General features: G+C 36.0%; 1 protein-coding gene across 3 annotated transcripts in view; it reads left to right on the plus strand.

The window, feature by feature from the left end:
* DYNC2H1 (dynein cytoplasmic 2 heavy chain 1) overlaps positions 1–15,975 on the plus strand; it is a 388,044-nt gene extending 372,069 nt beyond the window's left edge. For all 3 annotated transcript variants that reach the window (XM_032167257.2, XM_032167258.2, XM_058446233.1), the window contains 2 exons: positions 1,585–1,701; positions 15,488–15,975. In XM_032167257.2, coding sequence (XP_032023148.1) covers positions 1,585–1,701; positions 15,488–15,646 — 276 coding nt within the window. In that variant the 3' untranslated portion in view covers positions 15,647–15,975. The remainder of the gene's footprint in view (positions 1–1,584; positions 1,702–15,487) is intronic.
* Positions 15,976–24,154: the final 8,179 nt, after the last annotated feature.

Below are 24,154 nucleotides of genomic sequence, written 5' to 3' on the forward strand. Positions count from 1 at the left end.
CAGTTGGAAATATTCACCAGCAGAAAAATGGATAAATTGTTGTATATTAACAAAATGAAATGTTGTGCAGCTGTTGGAAATGAAAGAACAAAATGGATGCACCTTAAAACCAATAATGAAGGAAAAGAGTAGGTTGCATGTTACCCTTTACGCAGAGATTGGAAAACATGAAAAACAATACTATTTATTGTTTATAGATACAGACAAAACTAAATTCAGGCCAGAATATTTTTGAAACTCTTCAAGTGACCTGTATATCACATTAGTGGTATAGTAGAAAGAGTATTTAAGTATTAAATAATTATATTATCATCCCAGCTCTTTTACTAACAATAAAGTTACTTATCGTTTCCTTGCAATAGCAACCTTACTGTAAAATTCAAGTAATGAAATCATTCAAAACTATTCGTTAAGGGATTCTCTCCTAGCACCTAAACCATTCCCTGACTGTATGTTGCTGAAAATTGTCTTAACTCTTCCAATTTAGTGTTCCCTTCATTCAAAATTCTATGGTTGTTTCATTTAGTATGTTAAAATTTGAAGGCACTTTTTTTTTTTGAGACGGAGTCTCGCTGTCACCCAGGCTGGAGTGCAGTGGCGCAATCTCGGCTCACTGCAAGCTCCGCCTCCCGGGTTCACGCCATTCTCCTGCCTCAGCCTCCAGAGTAGCTGGGACTATCGGTGCCCGCCACCATGCCCAGCTAATTTTTTGTATTTTTAGTACAGACGGGGTTTCACCATGTTAGCCAGGATGGTCTTGATTTCCTGACCTTGTGATCCGCCTGCCTTAGCCTCCCAAAGTGCTGGGATTACAGGCGTGAGCCACCACGCCCGGCCGGCACTGTATATTTTAAGTTTGTTTATATTTTGTACCAAGTTCAAATTATGATAATATAGACGTGGCTCTTAAGGCAAAGTGCCAGAAGAGCTATAAATGCCAAATACTGACTCTACATTTGTTACCTTTAGATAGTCAGGCTAGATTAACTGCAGAAACTAAAAGAATGAAGAGTTTCAAAGAAGAAATATGAAGCTAATAATACCAAAAGAACCGTGTTTTCATTTTCAGGATTTCTTATATTTACACCAAGGTTACCTTAAAGACATGAATTCTTTCTTCTCTTTAATTCTTCTTTCATATTCATATTGCATGTCAGTTTTTTTCATTACACTTTCTGGACTTTATTCTGTTCCTTAAAAGGTGTCAGAATTCCAGGTTGGGAATACAATGTTTGTTCTCTAATTATGCTTTTCTCCCTTCCCTCATGGAGAAAGAATAACTTTTTGGCTTTTGCCACTGTAATTCTATTACACTAATGTCAAGACACCTGCAGTTGTATAACAGATGAGATTTATAAGTAATTTTAAAAATGTATTTGCTAAAAATGAGAAATCAGTCTCAAAGAAGTTGACAGTGAACACTAGTCCAGGCCTTACTGATTTTATTCTCAAAGTACCATAATCTTTGTTTTCCTATATTTGGAATTGGTGAACACAATGGAAAGCATTGCTCTTAGGATACAGTAACCTCTGACATTTGAGACCTTAATGCATATTTTCATGACTTATTTGTTTCCATGGCAGATCAGTGGCTTGTTACTAGAAGGATGTAGTTTTGATGGAAATCAACTTTCTGAAAATCAGCTTGATTCTCCTAGCGTGTCATCAGTGCTGCCTTGTTTTATGGGCTGGATTCCACAGGTAATATATTTTTAACAAGCACAAGTTTTAATTGTATCAGTTCACTCTTAGATTTTATCTTTTCAAGAAGACATTCTTGGCCTGTGTATTTTTGTTTGCTTTCTAATCTCACCTGCATTTGAACACATTTGCAGTCAAAGTATTTTATCCTTTATCATGTTTAAGATGTACAAGACATTTGAAAACCTTGATTTTGTTATAGAAAGAATAACATAGTATTAATTTCTAGAGAGTTTATAGCCTGGTAATAAAAAAGCCTTTAATGATAATAAGAACTACCACATGTTTCATTCCTCTTATTTTCAGCAATGTGTGCTAGGTACTTTATATGCTTTACCTAAAATCCTCCTCAGAGCAGCCATGCAAGGCAGATATTATTATTCCCACTTTCAAATGAGGAAATGTGCTCATGCAGGTTAAATGACTTCTCGTAGTTAGCTACACAGAAAGTGATAGAATTAAGGTGTTAATAGATGTATGGGTTTGTATCACACAATGTCATTATGCAGCTGATAGGTGGATGAAGAAAACAATCTTAAAGACTTATTTAGTTAACTTTTTTCCTTTCAAAACCATTATTGAAAAAACTTTCAACAGTAGAACTTGGGGTATACATGTCTTTAAAATAGGACATAGTTGTAAAGAAGCACATAACTTTTTCTTAATAAAGTTTAAGAACGCATATATGACTACATGTAAATAAACTTTAAAGTTCTGATTCTGTATCTAAGCAACAAAACTATTTCATGTATTGCTTACTACAAGAAAAATGAGCTTTCTCATTGGGAAATAATGCATTGAATTTTCCACTTATTGTCATTCTTATAAAATAAAAATCAAATGCACCAGAGTATTTATTTAAGGAAAATCTTAAAAAGCGATAGCAGTTAGCAACATTGCCAAGACAGCTGTAAGAGTATCCTCTGACCTAAAAGAGCATACGTTCCTGTCTAAATTCCCTATTTTTCTCCCATATCAGCTTCATTTTCTCCAAAATTAGAGTGACTATGAGATAAAGGAGAGAGAAGAGATTGAAAGAATCAATGTTTACTTCAATCTTGCTGTTAATTCCTATGAAAATTTTCTACAAAAATTTGGTAAATTATTAATGACACATTTTTATCCTAGGTGTGTAAATCAAATTGAAACTTACATACAAAAGTTAAGGTTGGAATTTATCAAGGGTTGTGAATATAACATACGAAATTGTTTAGGATGGCAGAGATAAATTCCAATGAATTTAAATTATATAAACTACTAATTCTCTGGGAAATAAAATCCATATAATGATCATGAGGAGGAGAAAAAAAAAGTGGGGCAAGTATAAACAGGTTCACTTGAGGGAAAACCCAAACAATAAAAATAGAGCTTGAAGAGCAACTAGGAATAAATATAGGAGAAAATGACCTGGAGCAATACCCACGTACTGAATGCAAATCAGGAATGCAGTGCTGTCATGGACAAAGCCAGTCTGTTACTGGGTCGTATGAAAAGTGATGTGACTTTACAAGACTAGGAATTGATAGCTTGGCAGTATTTTACTTTGTGTATTCTTTCTATCCAGTTTTGTCATACTTCTAAAAAGTCAGGATTGGAATAAAAAGCTAATTTAATCGGAAAAATAGCTCATATAAAGAGAGGTAAAATGAATTGAGCATTTATCCTATAGAAGAGATGACTAAAAGGTAATATGAACTTTTTACTCTTTTTCTGTAAGATTTTCTCTTGGGCCTTTGCACTTGTACATGGCATGTAATGGAAGAATTTGTTAGTGCTTCCCCACCTCCTTTTTCCCCTTCTTTCTTTACAGTGAGCCTCCTCCTTTTCCTATGATCATACTACTTTCAGAATGTCTGTCCCATATCAGCTAAGAAGGAAAGAACATGAGATCTACTGCTAAGTGTTTCAGAACACAAAATTCTCTAGTTCAGCAGACCTAAATTGTAGTCCAAGTTCCCAAGCTTATGAATTAGGTGATTTAGGCAAGGTACCTAACTTCACTGAGCCAGTTTCCTCATTTGAAAATGGACATAATAATGTTTCTGTAGGATCATGTTGAGGATTAAATATGTTTGTGTGTGTAAAGTACCTAGCACAGTGCTTCATACATGGTAAGTCAAATTTATCCTATTGTCAATAATTTAAACTTTTATAATGCTACAATGTTTTATCTTATTTCATATGGTACTTTTTAGTTTACCAGTACTTTCACTCATTATTAAGTTATTGTTGAGTTTTTATATACCAGATGTTATGCTGAACCCTGGGATTACAAAGATAAACAGATTTCTCCTGCAGAGTCTTCCGCCAACTGGGGGAGCAAATAAGCAAAGAGACTACTACAGTTCAGAATCATTAGTGAAATTAGAGAGGTTTATATAAAGTGCTTTGACAGATGAGGGAGGCTTCAACTCTACCATGTGTGAACAATGAGGGAAAGTCAGTGACCTCGCTGAGAGAGGTGGCAGCTTCTCTTGAACTGTTACTTGAACTTTAGTAATAACAGTTTAAGGACAAATTCAAAAAAGATAGGGTAGCAAGGCATTCCAGACAGAAGTAGCAGCATATGTAAATATATGCAGACAGAAAAGAGCTTAGGATATCTGGGAACTGCAAGTATTGTACATCCAGAGCGTATAGTTCATATGGAAGAATGGTGGGGGATGCGGCCAGAAAGGAAGGCCAAGACCAAGTATGATAAGCTGAGTAGCCATGCCAGAGTTTAGACCACCTTATGGTCAGTAGGAAGCCATCAAGAATTTAAAACAGGGCCAGGCATGGTGGCTCACACCTGTAATCCCAACACTTTGGGAGGCCAAGGCAGGAGAATCACTTGAGCCCAGGAGTTAGAGCCTGGCTTGGGCAACATAGCAAGACCCCACCTTTATTAAATAAAAATAAATTTAAAAAAATTTTTTAAAGAATTGAGAACAGGAGTATGGTAAGATCAGATTTGTAGTTTTAGAAAATCAGTCTAGCAGTGAGTGGGTGGATAATAGATTGGCACACTGTGAGATACAATTATACCTGTGTCTCATTAACAATCCTATGGGTTTGGTACAGCAAATTTTCTATTTTTCTGATGAAAAGACTGAGAATCAGGTAAGTTAAATGACTTATGAGTTCCACAATGGTAGCATTAGTGTCCAGACAATCATAGTGAACATTTATTTGCACTGATTACATACCAAGCACTATGCAAGCTGTTTCAAATACAAGATATTAAGCTTTTAAAAAATTTTTGAAATAGGAATTGTAATCTCCATTTTAAAGTAGAAAATGGAGGTTTAAAAGATTATGTATTATTATATTCAGAACTTTGGTAACTAAACTTTTTTTAGACCAGAAGGAGGTTATTTCACAAATTATTTTCACAATATTATCTGACACCCAGTATCCCTGAGGAGCTTCATTTCAACAGAAACTTGTCCACTAACCCAGTCATTTGCACAACATTGCTTTGAGTTAGGCTGCACTTCCATTTTTCAAAGAACATTTTAGGTTGCAAAAGATTGAAGAACTTCAACATTGTTTCAGTATGTGGTGATACTTAAAAAAGGGTATCATCAACAAATTCTAAGACTTCTATTGGGGCATAAAGAGGAAGCTCTATCATTGCCTCTATTTGAAATGCAGCGTACTTTGTGAATTAACAAGATTGGAATGATGAATTCAAGGAAAAATGAAAATAAATAAAATGCTGGTGAAATATTTTTCTAGTATTTCTGTTTACCATTATCTGTGTACTAAGATAATATAACTGACATTCACACTATTTATTCATTCATGAAACAGATTTTTTTTTTTTTTTTTTTTTTTTTTGAGACAGAGTCTCACTCTGTCTCCTGCTGGAGTGCAGTGGCTCCATGATACAGATTCTTAGAGTTACTCCAGTTCCAGCTCAGTGCAGTGTCTTTGGTAAAATTAATATTGGTTCAAATTAAGATATAGCTAGAGGATTTTACCCAGAGAATATTAGCTTTTTCCAGTGCATTTCTTTACATGTTTATATCATTTCATAATAATTCTCTATGAAAAATGATTCAGTAAACAAACTTAATAAACACAATATTCCCTCCCTTGGAAAGTCTTATGTTAACAGCCTTGAGAAGTCCCGAAGATCACTTACCACACAACCTTCTCATGCACCTACACCCTATGCTCCATCAGGATCGAATATTCCACATAGTATGATTTGGTCAACACTGCTTTATGATGAAGACCAGTCTCAGCGATGCCCTTCTGGCATTCCACAGGGAGTCAGTTTGCCTTTGTTCTATCTTCCTATAAATAATGCTCCTTAGAGTTTATCAGCCCCACAGTAACATAGTAGTCCTGAGCCAGCCTGAACCCATGAGGCTGGATCTTCTGATAGGCACAATTGACAATTCAGCTTCAGAAAAAAATTTATTCTCAGAGAAAATAGAACTATAAAGTATTTACACAAGCTACTCAGGAAAACAATCATTACTTTATATTTTGTATAGATGTTAACATATCACATATATCAGAAGATATGCGTTGAAAGTTCTGCCTTCTGTACACTCTGGTTTGAAAATAACAAATATTTGACTAACATATTTTGTATGTGATTTTTTTTCTTGAGGGACTTATTATGAAAGTAATGATGTTATCACTATATTATTGAAAAATCACGGAAGTATATCTTTACCAATATACATTTTGAAACCTAGCTAGACATTCTTAACAAAACAAACTCAGAGTATTCATTGGTGGCAAGCTGTTTTGTTTCCTATTTTGAGATTTTTTTCCCCCAGAATTGCATCACTAAATTGTGCTACTTGTACATACATTAGAACTCCGACTTTCTATCATTTCCTCTTCTAAAAAAGAACTGTTCATTGACTTGATTATAAACATTCAGAAAGCATGTGTTAAAATAAGTTGGACTGTGCATAGACTGATGAATATATTTTGTTTTGTCTTCATATGTGTTTTGTTATGAAGTTGAATTGAAATTGGCCAAATAGCTAATATGAGTAACCTAATAATTTTGTTTTCATTGTTTGGTTTTGTTTTTCCTTGCTTTCTTTGGTTTGGAAACTAAGTGGTATCTAATATGGTAGTCCCTCTGTATCTGTAATTTCAGTTACCCACAGTCAGCAAATAAATGAATATAGTACAATAGATATTTTGAGATAGAGAGACCATATTCACACAACTTTATTATTACGGTATATTGTTATAATTATTCTATTATTTGTGTTAATATCTTACTATACCTAATGTATAAATTAAACCTTATCCTAGATATGTATGTTTAGGAAGAAACATAGTATATATAGGGTTTGGCACCATCCACGGTTTCAGGCATCCATTGGGTCCTTGGAATATATTCCCCACGAATAAGAGGGGACTACTGAGTCACCATTTTGCCTTTGAAAATTGCATTGTCTTCTTTCAAATAGTACTGTATTGCTTGCTATTTGTAGAATGTATGTTTTTAAGTCATTTTGCCGAAGGCATAGGCAAATTTTGTTGTGAGACATTCAGGCTTTTCTTTTTTTTTTGTTTGTTTTTTTGTTTTTTTTTTTGAGACGTAGTCTCTCTCTGTCGCCCAGGCTGGAGTGCAGTGGCGCAATCTCGGCTCACTGCAAGCTCCGCCTTCCGGGTTCACGCCATTCTCCTGCCTCAGCCTCTCCGAGTAGCTGGGACTACAGGCGCCCGCCACCACGCCCGGCTAATTTTTTGGTATTTTTAGTAGAGACGGGGTTTCACCGTGGTTTCGATCCCCTGACCTCGTGATCCGCCCACCTCGGCCTCCCAGAGTGCTGGGATTACAAGCGTGAGCCACCGCGCCCGGCCGACATTCAGGCTTTTCTTGGACACTTTAGGAAAGCAGAAAAATTATGCAAGATGTTTATTCACATAAAACAATTTTTATTTATGAAAAGCTAATTGATTCAAATGAGTATAAAATTTCAAATTTTAGCCTCATTATTGAACAGAACTAACTGGACCAGTTTGTTTTAATAAAGATATGGTTTATGAACACATCAACAATTTTAGAGTAATCACAATTTATAGATTTTGAATTATTGTAATTGCACAAAACTTTGGAGGAAATATAATGTGAATTATTTGAAGTCTTCCTAATATAACTCCTTTTCTGCATTAATTGAACACAGGGTGTTTGTTCATAGTTATTAAAATTTTAGTTTCATCCAAATACTTCAGCCCAACAGTGTCTTATGTTTTGCCTGTTAAACATATTAAAGAGGAAATTGGGTCATAATAATTTAATTCAGTTAAGGAGTATTCAAAGAACTTCTATATACATAAAACATTGTGCTAATATAATAGTGAGAATGCCAAAAATACTTGTCCCTGCTTCTACTGTGAGCATTTATTTATTGGAGACTTAAGAGCAAGTGTATTTAGCTTTTTTACAGAAGTAACATTTACCACGTAAGAGATTTTGAGAAGTGACAAAATATCAAGAAGCCACTGTATTGCTTTGCTTTAAAACACTGTAGGTTTTAAGATTTGTACCCTGGCTGTAAGACAAAGCCTACAACTAAAAGGTTTGGAAGAATTCGGAAATATATACAAAAACTAGTAAACTGTTAGTGAATATGCAAAAAATCAACTTTAAGTTGATAATAATCAGCATTATTAAGTTCCTAATTTAAAGAGAAATAGTCTTTACATCGATATAGATATAGAGAAATCTCCTGACTAGAAAGGAATAACATCGTAAAACATTTCATTGTGATGTTTCTATTTCAGTTTTGATCATAGAAGTAATGGAAAACAAAGCAAATATCAGGTGTCAGAAAAAGATAATTTAAGACCTTTCCCAGGATTAAAAATAGGCAATCATAGATTCAGATCACTTCAGTCTTAACAAATATATGACTTTTGTCTGCTCTTTGCCAAAGAATGTAAAGGAATGCTTGCACTAGGCTTTACCTTTTAAGATTGGCTAAGGAGTTAAGATTGGCTAAGGAGTCATGACAATTACAGTTTTTTATTCCTAAAGCTTTGCCATCTAAGCAGAATTGAACAAGAGGGAAGAGATTAGTCGGTGACTGATAAAACTTGAAAATTCTCTTTATTCCAAATCCCACATTTTTTTTCTGAAGTTCAAATAAGGATTTACTCTCTCCATGAATCACTGCTAGGTTAACATATCCCAGAGTAGCGTTTTCTTTATTTTGATTTTCTAAAGTATATATTTTCCCAAAACTTATATTCTAGATATTTGATATGTGTGTATTTTGTTTCCTAAAGTAAAAATTCAAAGGCGATTATTTTCTCTATTTGTCTATGTACTGAATTGCTTAGACTTTACAATTCTAGGCACAATATTAGCATATAAAATGCTGTTAAATGAATGGCTGAATAACTGACAAGATCATCAGTTCAAACAGATAATTAGAAAAATTTAGGACAGATGGTGTTTTTATCTGTTTGGGAATGATTCTACCTAGAGAATATGTCTTGTTATATGTATCAGGTTAAGATTTAAGAATGTTAGGAATGAATAATTTTTCAGGGGACATACTGATTTATATCAAGGGCCAGAAGAGTCAGAACCATTGTTGGTGTGTGGGTATGTGTGTGGGCGGCGGGGGGAGAGAGACAGAGAGAGGAGCAGGATTGGAAAAGATAATATAAAGTTCATATAATGCCCACTTAGGCTTAAAAGTAGAATGTCTTAATTTTTTATGAAAGAAAATTATTTCTATCTTAACACCATTTCAGAGATGTGGTAGCTGCCAAAAAGCTGATTTTTTCTAGTCGATTTGAGAATTAGTAGGGAATAAGGAAAAGGCAGTCCCAAGAATTAGAGATATGTGGATAAACAATACTTATATCTAGAGTTCTTTAATATGACATCTGATTCTTTCTACATCCTGTGAGGTAGGCAAATGTCATTTGTCTTTCTCTAATAGGGAAACTGATGTTCGGAGAGTAACCTCTACAGGGTCAGGAGCTCCTAGACAGGTACTCCAGAGCCTGAAAATAATTTGGTTCCATAAATGCTATTGTGTTCTATTTTGAAAAGTAACAGAATAAGAGACATTAGTTGCTAACATTCATATACTAGAGTGTTTTCTCAACTGTAATATCTGTGACAACTTTGCCACTTCCTAACTAGGCTACCATGGGTAAATTCTCTGTGGGCTTCTGATTTGTCACTTTTGTAATATTTTAAAATGGGTCTAGCTTGCCTCTTAAGTTCCATTCCAACTCTGCAAAGTAATAATTGAATAAAATCATATAAATTCAGTAAAAATGCTAATCCTATATTTGAATTGGAAATACAATTATGAACTCATGTTTTTCTTTTAAAAATACATGATTTCTAAGCTCAAGTCAATAAAACATCCTAGAATTAAAATGATCCATTGGCCAGATGCAGTGGCTGACACCTGTAATCCCAGCACTTTGGGAGGCCAAGGCGTATGGATCACGAGGTCAGGAGATGGAAACCATCCTGGCTAACACTGTGAAACCCCGTCTCTACTAAAAATACAAAAAATTAGCCGGGCGTGGTGGCAGGCACCTGTAGTCCCAGCTACTTGAGAGGCTGAGGCAGGAGAATGGCATGAACCCGGGAGGCAGAGCTTGTAGTGAGCCGAGATTGTGCCACTGCACTCCAGCCTGGGCGACAGAGCAAGACTCCATCTCAAAAAGAAAAAAAAGATCAATTATTCCTAGCACCCAAATTATGGTCTCTAATACCATTTCTCTTGAAAGAAACTAGGAATCATCAAATTAATGACTAATTGCTAGGGCAGGAAATACAAAAGATGAGCTTGTATAATAATACTTGTCATACTAGAAAGGCAGTGAAACTATTGAAGAGACAACTGGGGACATATCAAAACTCAGGAGCCAACTTAAAAAGTTCCCCCTGAGCAAAGACTGACAATTTGAACACCAGTGCAGTAGCGATTGCATTGCATTAAAGCACATCACATACGTTTAAATCCACCAGTTCATAATGCCATTTTTTAAAAAGAAGGGGTGGTCATTGATCACCTTGGGAGTGTGCTAGGAAACATTCACTGTTTTGAAAACACATAAAGGAGAGCTTTACTTCCAACTATGTGGTCAACTTTGGAATAGGTGTGGTGTGGTGCTGAAAAAAATGTATACTCTGTTGATTTGGGGTGGAGAGTTCTGTAGATGTCTATTAGGTCCACTTTGTGTAGAGCTGAGTTCAATTCCTGGATATCATTGTTAACTTTCTGTCTCGTAGATCTGGCTAATGTTGACAGTGGGGTGTTAAAATCTCCCATTATTATTGTGTGGCAGTTTAAGTCCCATTGTAGGTCACTCAGGACTTGCTTTATGAATCTGGGTGCTCCTGTGTTGGGTGCATATATATTTAGGATAGTTAGCTCTTCTTGTTGAATTGATCCCTTTACCATTATGTAATGGCCTTCTTTGTCTCTTTTGATCTTTGTTGGTTTAAAGTCTATTTTATCAGAGACTAGGATAGTTGGAAGTAAAGCTCTCCTCAGCAAATGTAAAAGAACAGAAATTATAACAAACTGTCTCTCAGACCACAGTGCAATCAAACTAGAACTCAGGATTAAGAAACTCACTCAAAACTGCTCAACTACATGGAAACTGAACAACCTGCTCCTGAATGACTATTGGGTACATAATGAAATGAAGGCAGAAATAAAGATGTTCTTTGAAACCAATGAGAACAAAGACACAACATACCAGAATCTCTGGGACACATTCAAAGCAGTGTGTAGAGGGAAATTTATAGCACTAAATGCCCACAAGAGAAAGCAGGAAAGATCCAAAATTGACACCCTAACATCACAATTAAAAGAACTAGAAAAGCAAGAGCAAACACATTCAAAAGCTAGCAGAAGGCTAGAAATAACTAAAATCAGAGCAGAACTGAAGGAAATAGAGACACAAAAAACCCTTCAAAAAATTAATGAATCCAGGAGCTGGTTGTTTGAAAAGATCAACAAAATTGATAGACCACTAGCAAGACTAATAAAGAAGAAAAGAGAGAAGAATCAAATAGATGCAATAAAAAATGAAAAAGGGGATATCACCACCGATCCCACAGAAATACAATCTACCATCAGAGAATACTACAAACACCTCTATGCAAATAAACTAGAAAATCTAGAAGAAATGGATAAATTCCTTGACAAATACACCCTCCCAAGACTAAACCAGGAAGAAGTTGAATCTCTGAATAGACCAATAACAGGTTCTGAAATTGTGGCAATAATCAATAGCTTACCAACCAAAAAGAGTCCAGGACCTGATGGATTCACAGCCGAATTCTACCAGAGGTACAAGGAGGAAGCGGTACCATTCCTTCTGAAACTATTCCAATCAATAGAAAAAGAGGGAATCCTCCCTAACACATTTTATGAAGCCAGCATCGTCCTGATACCAAAGCCTGGCAGAGACATAACCAGAAAAGAGAATTTCAGACCAATATCCTTGATGAACATTGATGCAAAAATCCTCAATAAAATACTGGCAAACCAAATCCAGTAGCACATCAAAAAGCTTATCCACCATAATCAAGTGGGCTTCATCCCTGGGATGCAAGGCTGGTTCAACATACGCAAATCAATAAATGTAATCCAGCATATAAACAGAACCAAAGACAAAAACCACATGATTATCTCAATAGATGCAGAAAAGGCCTTTGACAAAATTCAACAACCCTTCATGCTAAAAACTCTCAATAAATTAGGTATTGATGGGATGTATCTCAAAATAATAAGAGCTATCTATGACAAACCCACAGCCAATACCATACTGAATGGGCAAAAACTGGAAGCATTCCCTCTGAAAACTGGCACAAGACAGGGATGCCCTCTCTCACCACTCCTATTCAACATAGTGCTGGAAGTTCTGGCCAGAGCAATCAGGCAGGAGAAGGAAATAAAGGGTATTCAATTAGGAAAAGAGGAAGTCAGATTGTCCCTGTTTGCAGATGACATGATTGTATATCTAGAAAACCCCATTGTCTCAGCCCAAAATCTCCTTAAGCTGATTAGCAACTTCAGCAAAGTCTCAGGATACAAAATCAATGTACAAAAATCACAAGCATTCTTGTACACCAATCACAGACAAACAGCCAAATCATGAGTGAATTCCCATTCACAATTGCTTCAAAGAGAATAAAATACCTAGGAATCCAACTTACAAGGGACATGAAGGACCTCTTCAAGGAGAACTACAAACCACTACTCAATGAAATAAAAGAGGATACAAACAAATGGAAGAACATTCCATGCTCATGGGTTGGAAGAATCAATATCACGAAAATGGCCATACTGCCCAAGGTAATTTATAGATTCAATGCCATCCCCATCAAGCTACCAATGACTTTCTTCACAGAATTGGAAAAAACTACTTTAAAGTTCATGTGGAACCAAAAAAGAGCCCGCATTGCCAAGTCAATCCTAAGCCAAAAGAACAAAGCTGCAGGCATCATGCTACCTGACTTCAAACTATACTACAAGGCTACAGTAACCAAAACAGCATGGTACTGGTACCACAACAGAGACATAGATCAATGGAACAGAACAGAGCCCTCAGAAATGATGCCGCATATCTACAACTATCTATCTGATCTTTGACAAGCCTGACAAAAACAAGAAATGGGGAAAGGATTCCCTATTTAATAAATGGTGCTGGGAAAACTGGCTAGCCATATGTAGAAAGCTGAAACTGGATCCCTTCCTTACACCTTATATAAAAATTAATTCAAGATGGATTAAAGACTTAAATGTTAGACCTAAAACCATTAAAATCCTACAAGAAAACCTAGGCAATACCATTCAGGACATAGGCGTGGGCAAGGACTTCACATCTAAAACACCAAAAGCAATGGCAACAAAAGCCAAAATTGACAAATGGGATCTAATTAAACTAAAGAGCTTCTGCACAGCAAAAGAAACTACCATCAGAGTGAATAGGCAACCTGCAGAATGGGAGAAAATTTTTGCAACCTACTCATCTGACAAAGGGCTAATATCCAGAATCTACAATGAACACAAACAAATTTACAAGAAAAAAACAAACAACCCCATCAAAAAGTGGGCAAAGGACATGAACAGACACTTCTCAAAAGAAGACATTTATGCAGCCAAAAAACACATGAAGAAATGCTCATCATCACTGGCCATCAGAGAAATGCAAATCAAAACCACAGTGAGATACCATCTCACACCAGTTAGAATGGCCATCATTAAAAAATCAGTAAAAAACAGGTGCTGGAGAGGATGTGGAGAAATAGGAACACTTTTACACTGTTGGTGGGACTGTAAACTAGTTCAACCATTGTGGAAGTCAGTGTGGCGATTTCTCAGGGATCTAGAACTAGAAATACCATTTGACCCAGACATCCCATTACTGGGTATATACCCAAAGGACTATAAATCATGCTGCTATAAAGACACATGCACACGTATGTTTATTGCGGCACTATTCACAATAGCAAAGAGTTGGAACCAACCCAAATGTCCAACAACGATAGACTGGATTAAGAAAATGTGGCACATATACACCATGGAATACTATGCAGCTGTAAAAAATGATGAGTTCATGTCCTTTGTAGGGACATGGATGAAACTGGAAAACATCATTCTCAGTAAACTATCAGAAGGACAAAAAACCAAACACTGCATGTTCTCACTCATAGGTGGGAATTGAACAGTGAGAACTCATGGACTCAGGAAGGGGAACATCACAGTCCGGGGACTGTTGTGGGGTTGGGGGAGGGGGGAGGGACAGCATTAGGAGATATACCTAATGCTAAATGACGAGTTAATGGGTGCAGGAAATCAACATTGCACGTGGATACATATGTAACACACCTGCACATTGTGCACATGTACCCTAAAACCTAAAGTATAATAAAAAAAAAATAAAGTAAAAAAAATAAAAATAAAAAAAGAAAACACATAAAGGGAAATAGGCATTTATCTAGTTTTTCTTGTATGAACTGCACCTCATGGTAACAAAAAGAATTGATAAGTGGAAGTTTCTCTTTATAGATATATTCCTGTTTGGAATAAGGAATGATAGATTACCCCTTGTGTAATCTTGAATGAAAAATGATTATCAGTGGCCCCTAATAGCCAAAAAAGAGAGACAACCAGACATGTGCTGCTTGATGGAAACATCTAGTACCACCTATGCGGTATTTTCCAAACATTGAGTCTGAGCTCACCTCTAGATCCAGTTTATAGGAATACAAGGAACAGACAGACCAACGTGATACCATGGGAATGTAACCCAAACAAGAATGTGGGAAACTATTTGGTATAGTTTCTTCTGCAAACAAATTGCTAGGAAAAGAGGAAAAACTTACAGATTTGGGAGACTTAAGAGACATTTCAACAAACTGCAAAGCATAGGCTTTATTTAAATTATGATTCTAACAGAAAAACTCTTTAAAACAGGAGATAATGAGATAATGGATGTGTGATGATATTAGGGAATTATTGGTAATTTTCTACTGTGTGATAATACTTACATGGTTCTATTTTATTTATAGAGATATATATGTAAATATGGGTGAAATTTTGTAATTGGAAGGTGCTGTTCAAAATACTCCAATATTTGGGGCTAGGGAGAGGTTGTAAATAAAACACGATAGGCCATGTGTTTCATTTTGTTGCAGGTGGATGATAGGGCTTTATCATATTAATTTGAAATATTTCATAATATTAATATGTTTGTTTCCTTGGTTATCTAATAATCTGTTTCCAAATAGTGTATTGCTGTATTTTAAAACAAGTTATTTTTTAAACAGGATGCATGTGGTCCATATTCTCCGGATGAGTGCATCTCTTTGCCTGTTTACACAAGTGCTGAAAGGGATCGTGTGGTTACCAATATTGATGTTCCATGTGGGGGCAACCAAGACCAGTGGATTCAGTGTGGAGCAGCTCTATTCCTAAAAAATCAGTAGAATCTAATGACAACAAAAGCCGTCTTCACAAAAGGGAACAATGATTCTTTAAGCTTTAAATCAAACATGTGGTCAGTCTACATTTGAAATGTTAGTTCAAAATATTAACATATAGTTACCTTATGTTGTTGATGTCATTGAAATTTTAATATGTAAAAGCAGCACTGTGCATGTTTTAAAGTAATAAAGGAGTTATTGTTAAAACAGTGTTCTTTTGGTAACAATAAATATTTCTGTGAGGAAGTTTGCTTTTTCAGTGGCTCAAAAATTTGTTTTAGGTCAGAGATTTTAAGTGGTATACTAATCAATAATAAATATTTTGGCTGTCATTTGTGTCATAATTATTTAATAAAATATAAGAGCATTCATAATTTTTTCAGTCTTCCCATGACTCTTTTTACATACTGAAGAATGTATTATAAAGTTATAATGAATGTATAAAAGTATCAACATGAATATAATTATACTATGCTAATTATAATATACAAATATATAATTACTGTCATAATTATATATTTATAACTAATATCTTAAGGTAATTCAAATAGGAATAATTCAGGTGACATAATAATGGAGGATAAATTCTGGTTATTAAATATTCAGCTTTTTTGTGTTTTTGTTACTGTTTTTTGAGACAAGGTCTCACTCGGTTGCCCAGGATAGAGTGCCGTGGTGCAATCATGGCTCACTGCAGCCTCAACCTCATAGACTCAATCTATCCTCCTAGCTCAGCCTTCTGAGTAGCTGAGACTACAGGATGCACCACCCTGCCCAGCTAATTTCTTATTTTTTTGTAGAGATAGATAGGGTTTTGCCATGTTTACCAGGCTGGTCTCAAACTCCTGCACTCAAGTGATCCACCTGCCTTAGCCTCCCAAAGTGCTAAGATTACAAGCATGAGCCACCACACTCCTGGCCTGCATTTTTTATAGGAGCTATTATTTTAGCTCTGCAAGATTCCCCGAAATCTAAGGAACCAAAAACACTGTTTAGTTGAGTGATAGACATTTTAGTATCCTATGAAGTTTTTTGCAGCTCTATCCTTGTAGCAAACAGATTCTAAGAGCTGAGGCTTATATTTTTGGTAGTTATTTAAAGCAAGTAGTATCAATGAAAAGTTATATACTTAGAGGAGAAACCAAAGATAAAATGGAAAACATTTTTAGAAGAATGTATTTGAATATATACTTTAAAGGAATATATTTTAATATATTAAATATATATATATTTAAATATATTCCTTTAAAAATGTGTTTTTCAGGGCTTGCTGTTGACATTACAATCAGCTAGAAAGGGAAAAGCACGGACGAATACACATGGAACATTTTTGTGGGCCATGTTTGGAAATGTTACGCATCATTATGTTTACATTACATTAGAGGGAACTTAATTACATGGGTATACATAATTTCTAGGGTGGCTGGGAAACGTAGTCAGCTGGGTGCTCAAAAAGAGAAGAGGATAGAGGGCTAGCTAGCTCTTTCTACTACATCCCCATCCAGTGAAAAATTTTAATTCATTACAGAAATGCATTCAGTACAATGACATAAAATTACTTAATAAAGAAGCATAGGTCTTTAATATGATGCCAACCTCATGCTTATGAATTTTTGCTCAATACTCAGCAAAATAAGCCAAATACTGGCCAGATTCCAGAAATATAAGGATAGATAGATAATACAGTCTCTGCTCTTGAGAGATTTAAAAGCTGATCGGACAGTGAAATATGTAAAAACAGTCTCCACATTGTAAATGTTTTAATCTGATATTAATATTGCTATACCACCAGCTTTTTTGGTTAAATTTGGGAAACAATACATTAAAAATGCTCATATAGAGAAAAATCATAGCACAATGAAATAAGAGTTACGTGGCACGGTAGCAAAGGGCTGTAGGATTCCAGGGGAAGGAGTAACTAATTTAACTAAAAATGATTAGTAACAGCAGGCTTCTTTCTTCTCTTTTTTAAAAAAACTTACTTTGAAAATACGAAGAATAAATTAATTAATTAATTGCCTTCCTCAAATGAACAAATATTAGATGTTATGGTGTTTGCTTTAGATTTTTTTTTAAATATCAAATTTTAAAAATTGTTTCAAAATCAGAGTCCTTCACATTCCCTTCAGCAGAACTTACACTTCTTCCTCCAAAGAGACACCCACTAACCTGTATTTGTTACCTACACAGTACGTTTTTAATATATAACCAAAAATAAGGGGAATTTTTTTTTAATTAATGGGAACTGCAAGGAGCCTCTCTAAAGCTTCAGAAGCACACAGTACGTGAGGTTCTTAATCCATTAGAAGCAACAAATGACAGTTTTCAGTCCTCAGAGACCACAGATGTTGGAATGGCCCCAAACCAAATACATCATAGCCATGTATTTGGTAAATTCAATATGACAATTTGCAAAATAAAAATCTTGGCTAGCCAGGAATTGAAGGGACTTTTCACAAATAATGGATATCTATGAAAAACCTATAGTAAAGATCATTTTTAATGAGGAAACGGCATTCACTTTAAAATGAACAAGACAAAGCTCATCGCTTCTATTCTACACTGTTCGGAGGTCCTAGACAGCACAGAATGACAAGAAAAAGGCAGAATTGAAAAGGCAAAGACAAATACAAAAAAATACATTCAAGGAGAAGAAAATATCAGCATTCACATACTTCCCATCAGCCTTTGTGCAGCTTTTGGTTTTGGCAAGCTCACACATGTATACATCAAAATAAAAATTTTAAAGGAAAGGAGTTGAAATTTAACTCCCTGTGTTAAATATTCCTAACCAATAATTATTTGGGGGTTTTATTTTTTATTCTGAGACCTTCTGCTATAATTTCGGAAAAAGACATGGAGACTAAAGAAAATAAAATTCACTCCAGTTACTTGGGGGCATCTTCCATGTTATTTCTGTGTATTTACTTCCACTATGTCAAAGTCTGGATGAGTTATCATTTCCCCCCTATCTTAGGAAGCTGTGAGCCCAAAGGAGCCCTGTCAGGAAGGCGGCTACAGAGCACACAAAGTGTGAGACTGCATTTGACCTTTGGGAGACACACAAAAAAATAGAAAACAAAGTACTACAATACGAAGAATATTTAATTCAAGAAAATCAGTATTTCACCTCAATTTTGACCCTCTTGCACACTAAGCATCTTAAGAGCAGGAAGTATACTTTTCCTGTTTTTGTTTATGGCACTTGCTTTTACTGGAGCTCAACACACATTTATTGAATCAGTGACTAAAAATTGTTTCCAGACAACTTAATCATCAGATTTGTCTCCCAATGATTTTAGATTGCTCCCAGAATCAAACCCATCCTTAAAGAATGAGTACATTTTCATCATTGAGGATAGTTGGAGAAGGCTTTCTTCAAAGGTTCTCATGGAAACTTGAAAAAGAAATTTCAAACATCTCAGCAAGGTTGACATCATTGGACTGTGCCTCCATGTGATCACTTTGTAGCAAACAGATCCTTTGGTTATACAGGCCTTCAATCAAAAAATCTCTGGGGGCCAGGCACAGTGGCTCACGCCTGTAATCCCAGCACTTTGGGAGGCCAAGGCGGGTGGATCATGAGGTCAGGAGATCGAGACCGTACTAGCTAACAAGGTGAAACCCAGTCTCTACTAAAAATACAAAAACATTAGCCAGGTGTGGTGGCTGGCACCTGTAGTCCCAGCTACTCGGGAGGCTGAGGCAGGAGAATTGCTTGAACCTGGGAGGCGGAGGTTGCAGTAAGCCAAGATCATGCCACCGCACTCCAACCTGGACAACAGGGCGAGACTCCATCTCAAAAAAACAAAACAAAACAAAAAAAATCTTTGGAAATGAAAAGGATCTTAGAGATTGGCTGGGTTTCTGTTTTATTTTTACTTTATGGTCATGCCTTCCTAAATGCTCACAAGTCATACCTTGCAACCTTAACATTTTAACTAGGAGAAAAATCAATTATCAGAGAAAGTTTCATGGAAGAGGTGGACTTCATGCTGGACAATCAGGGAATCTATAAGGAGTAGATGTATACCTACCAGGGTCTAAAAGCTCAAGCCAATCCACCTCAGTACATCTGCTACCATATATTAAGACTGCAAATTTCACACTGAAAAATAAATGTGCTCCAATAGTTAAGTTATCAGTGGAAGGACAGGAAAAATAAACCCAATCTGAGGGGAGAGAAAAAGTAAGCTTACTGAGAACTGTATGCCTACAGTGATATTTTCCATGTATGTCAACATGGCTATCAGCTATTTTTTTAAATAAACAGAAAAACAATATCAACCAAAATATTATGCATAACCATTATAAATTCTGATTATGCTGTGCCTAAATTTTCCTTCCTCTTTTTTAGTTCCTGAACACCGTTTCAGAAGGGATTAAGGCAATAGAAACCTAATAAGGTAAAAGCAGAGACAAGAAGGTGGAATGTGTTAAGATTCAACACAATAGATAGAAAGATGGTCTTCAATTTCTCCCTGTTTTCGGAAGTGTATTATTTATTATTTAGCAAAGTAAGAATAAAGAATAAAACCATGTTTAAGTTTTATGGGAAAATTACAAAGTAATGAACATACCAACTTAAACCACATAGAAAAAAATAATGGAATTAAATTACAGCCTAAATGCAAAATTTGATTATTAAAGTCAGTGATACCTGACTTTTAGAAGTTAGCTTCGTTTTCATGTGAAATTAATCATTATTAAAATAGGAATTTATTCGAACGTAACTGATTCTACTAGCAATGGCGATATGCTCAACAATGGGGTGGCTGCTCACTGATTTTTAATTTTAAAGATGCTTCCCTGCATGTAACACAACTCTATGTTAGTTACTGCTGCTTGTCTCCCAGTGCCCATTCTCCCCTACCACCGTAGTCAGAAAACTTATAATGTTTAACTGAACAAATGCATACTCAGGATAAAAACTGCAATTCCTTATCTCCCTTACATTCAGGTGTGGCCATGTGACTCACTTCTGCCAAAGAATGTGAGCACAAATATCCTATGGCAGCTTCCAGGGTCATTCTTTATAGGATGTGGCCCATATACCATTTTCTTTCATCTTCATCTCCTCTACTCTGCTGCCTGCAACACTGCCATCTCGGACCTCAGTCTCTGAGGACATTGTCAAACAGATACCAGCCCTGGACTATTTAACTCTGAATTTCATTTATACAAGACAGATTTTTCAACCTTAGATGGGGTGGATAAATGCCAGCTGGCTGGTGGTGTGGACAGACAAGATCTACTGCCCTCAGACAGTCCCTCCAAAGCCAAGGACGAGACCCAAATATTCCAACTGAACTAGGAACCCTAAGTTGGAGGCACTTTCAACCTGTGCTCTCTAATACAAGTCCCACTTGGCAAGGGAAAGCAATAATTGTAAACAAAACAGTCTCTCCAGGAACACCGTGTGCACCTTTGGGATGGCACTTTTTACATGGAAGCCAGTCATTAACCTGCCTCCCTCCCAAAACACTTGCACCTTATAGATCGTCCGAGGAGAGCTGCAAGTGTTTAAAGTACCACCAGGAGGTCATTTATCCCTTAGATAATTTCAGAGATGTCTCCAAAATGAATCTACCCTCAGTTACTTGGTAGAGGTTCGCAAAATAACTGCTTCATTATTTATGTGCCCCTTGTGAGCAGCTTTCCCTGTAACTAAGTCATCCAATTCAAATAGATGGTATGAAATTTGTTCTTGATTTCAGCTGAAGTGATCAATGACACCACCTCAGCCCTGGAAGGCACTCAGTTCAGCTCCAACTCACTGTCTGTGGTTGTTTTGCTATATTTGTGTTTCTGGGATAAGCATCTCTGAGATAAATTCTATTTGGTCTTAATATGATAATTTAGGCCAGGCGTAGTGGCTCACACCTGTAATCCCAGCATTTTGGGAGGCCAAGGCCAGCGGATCACGAGATCAGGAGATCGAGACCATCCTGGCTAACATGGTGAAACCCTGTCTCTACTAAAAATACAAAAAATTAGCCAGGCGCGGTGGTGGGCGCCCGTGGTTCCAACTACTCGGGAGGCCGCGGTAGGAGAATGGCGTGAACCCAGGAGGCAGAGCTTGCAGTGAGCCGAGATTGTGCCACTGCACTCCAGCCTGGGTGACAGAGCGAAACTCCGTCTCAAAAAAAAAAAAGATAATTTAAAAAGAAAATGTTTATAACAAAATGTTAGAAAACATATTTTGTACTATGTAATGCAATATTATATTTGTGAATATATGTATGTATGTAGTATGTATCTCAAATTAGAAAGTGGTACTTTAAAATATTAAATGTTCATTATTTCTGAGTAGAGAGATGATAGGTAATTTTTTATTTTGGGCAAATTTTTACATTTTTCAAATGCTATAATGAGGATGTATTGCTTTTATAACCCAAACAAAACACTAGTTTTTAAAAATTAAAGTAAATGTAAGCTTAAAAAGAGTCCATTAAAGTTAGCTTTTCACATTTCAAGACACTTCCCTTCAGAGTTTCTTTATTTGCAAACTTTTCAATGTATTTGTAGCTTGAATTGCTATTGAAGATGTTAATATACCTCAGCTCTTTGTAACTTCCAGTAAAGGTTTATTGGCATTTATACATAAGAGACATTTGATACAATTATCTTAGACCCAAAAGCAAACATGGCACTTCTAACTTGGCACATAGCTGCAATCAGAAATGTTTGCAATTTCTCAGTTTAATATCTATAATAATGAGGAAACTGGTGAGTCAGCTCTTATATTGAGGCAAGAACCCTAGACTTGGAGTTAGGCCAGCAGCCTGCCAGTCTTAAGCTAGGCCCATCACTTTTGCTGTTCCTTCTGCATTTAGTTTTATCTATAAAATGTGGATTATAATTCCCATTTCCAAGTGCGATTTGAAGATCAAATGAAATTTAAGGTATTCTTATATCGTCATCATGGGACTGATGCAAATTTAAAAGCTAAGATTTAAAAAGATTATAAGTCACAATTTTGTGTAAAATACTATTTAGAAATAAAACTTTAAGTTGAGAACTTTTAACTTATCATGTTCTCAAGCCTTACATTATCTAGTTTATGATTATGTTTCTAGTGTTAAAGATCCACTTTGTTTTCATAAGATGAACTACAGTTTATTCAAATAGCTGCCATTTGTAGAATTTTGTTCAAAATCAATAATCTGTATATGGCCAATAATAATGATGACGGCTTATATAGTTCTTACTGCATGCTGACACTGGCATTGCTGCAAACAATTGATAGGTAGATACATACATGTTTGTCACCACTCACCTCGTTATGTCCATTCCATTGATGAGAAAACTAAGACAGATTACGTAGCTAATAAATTGGCAAAGTAGCAAGAAAGAAAACTCTCTTTCAGCACCCCCCAAGGAAAGAGCAAAGTGAGCAAAACAGAATTCTCTAACATATATCATTTGGTAGTGAGTATGCTAAAAGGAATGAGCAGGATTATTCCAGAACCACAAGTTGATCAATTCTTCATCTTGACAAATATTTGCTACGGCAGTGCTTCTGGCAAGAAGATAAAATGAGTTGACAGTGCTGGTCAAAATACTTGTTACATTACATATTTTCATTGAAGAGTCACCTCTATAAAACTTAGGAAGAGAATATGGGGGAGGAATGCTTTGAATTGTGAACTTAGCTCTCAGAACTGTCAACTTAGCTTCCTTTACTGCAAATACGCAGCGCTCTCTGCATGCACAGGACTATTCCAGGGGCCTTGAGGGCTCTCAGATACCCTCATTCTTCACTGTATTATTTATAAAGAACACTGTAAAATATTTCAAACAGACAGATATGTGTAGTGGATATATATACTATAAAGAGTAATATAATGAACACTTGTACCTAGCATGCCGCTGAAGAGAGCTTTACCAACAAATACCATTTAAACTGCTTGATGTATTTTCAGTATCTCATTTCCCATTCTCCACCCAGAGGCAACCATTACCCTGAATTTGGTTTGCTTAATTCCCATGGTTTGATGGTTATTTTTATGTGTCAACTCAACTGGGCTAATGGCTACCCAGATAGCAGGTAAAAACATCATTTCTGGGTTTGTCTGTGACGGTGCGTCTGGAAGAGATTAACATTTGAATCAGTAAACTGAATAAAGATCTGCCTCTACTCAGCATGAGTGGGCCTCATTTAATTTGTTAAGGGCCCAAGCAGTACATGAAGGCAGAGGGAGGGTGAATTTTCTTTCTTTTCTGGAGCTGGGCCATTCATCTTTTCCTGCCCTTGAACACTGGAGCTTCCTTGGTTCTCAGGCCTTCAAACTCCAGGACTTAAACTAGTCTGTTCTTCCTCTTCCCCTAGTTTTTGGCCTTGGACTGAATTATACCACTGGCTTTCCTGGTTCTCCAACTTGCAGATGGCATATTGTGGGACTTCTTGGGGTCCATAATGTCATGAGCCAATTCCCATAATAATTCTCTCTTACATCTCTCTCTCTCTCTCTCTCTCTCTCTCTCTCTATATATATATATTTCCTATTG

The sequence above is a fragment of the Hylobates moloch genome, unplaced genomic scaffold, assembly GCF_009828535.3.
Source record: "Hylobates moloch isolate HMO894 unplaced genomic scaffold, HMol_V3 SCAFFOLD_11, whole genome shotgun sequence".
Classification (NCBI taxonomy): Eukaryota; Metazoa; Chordata; class Mammalia; order Primates; family Hylobatidae; genus Hylobates; species Hylobates moloch.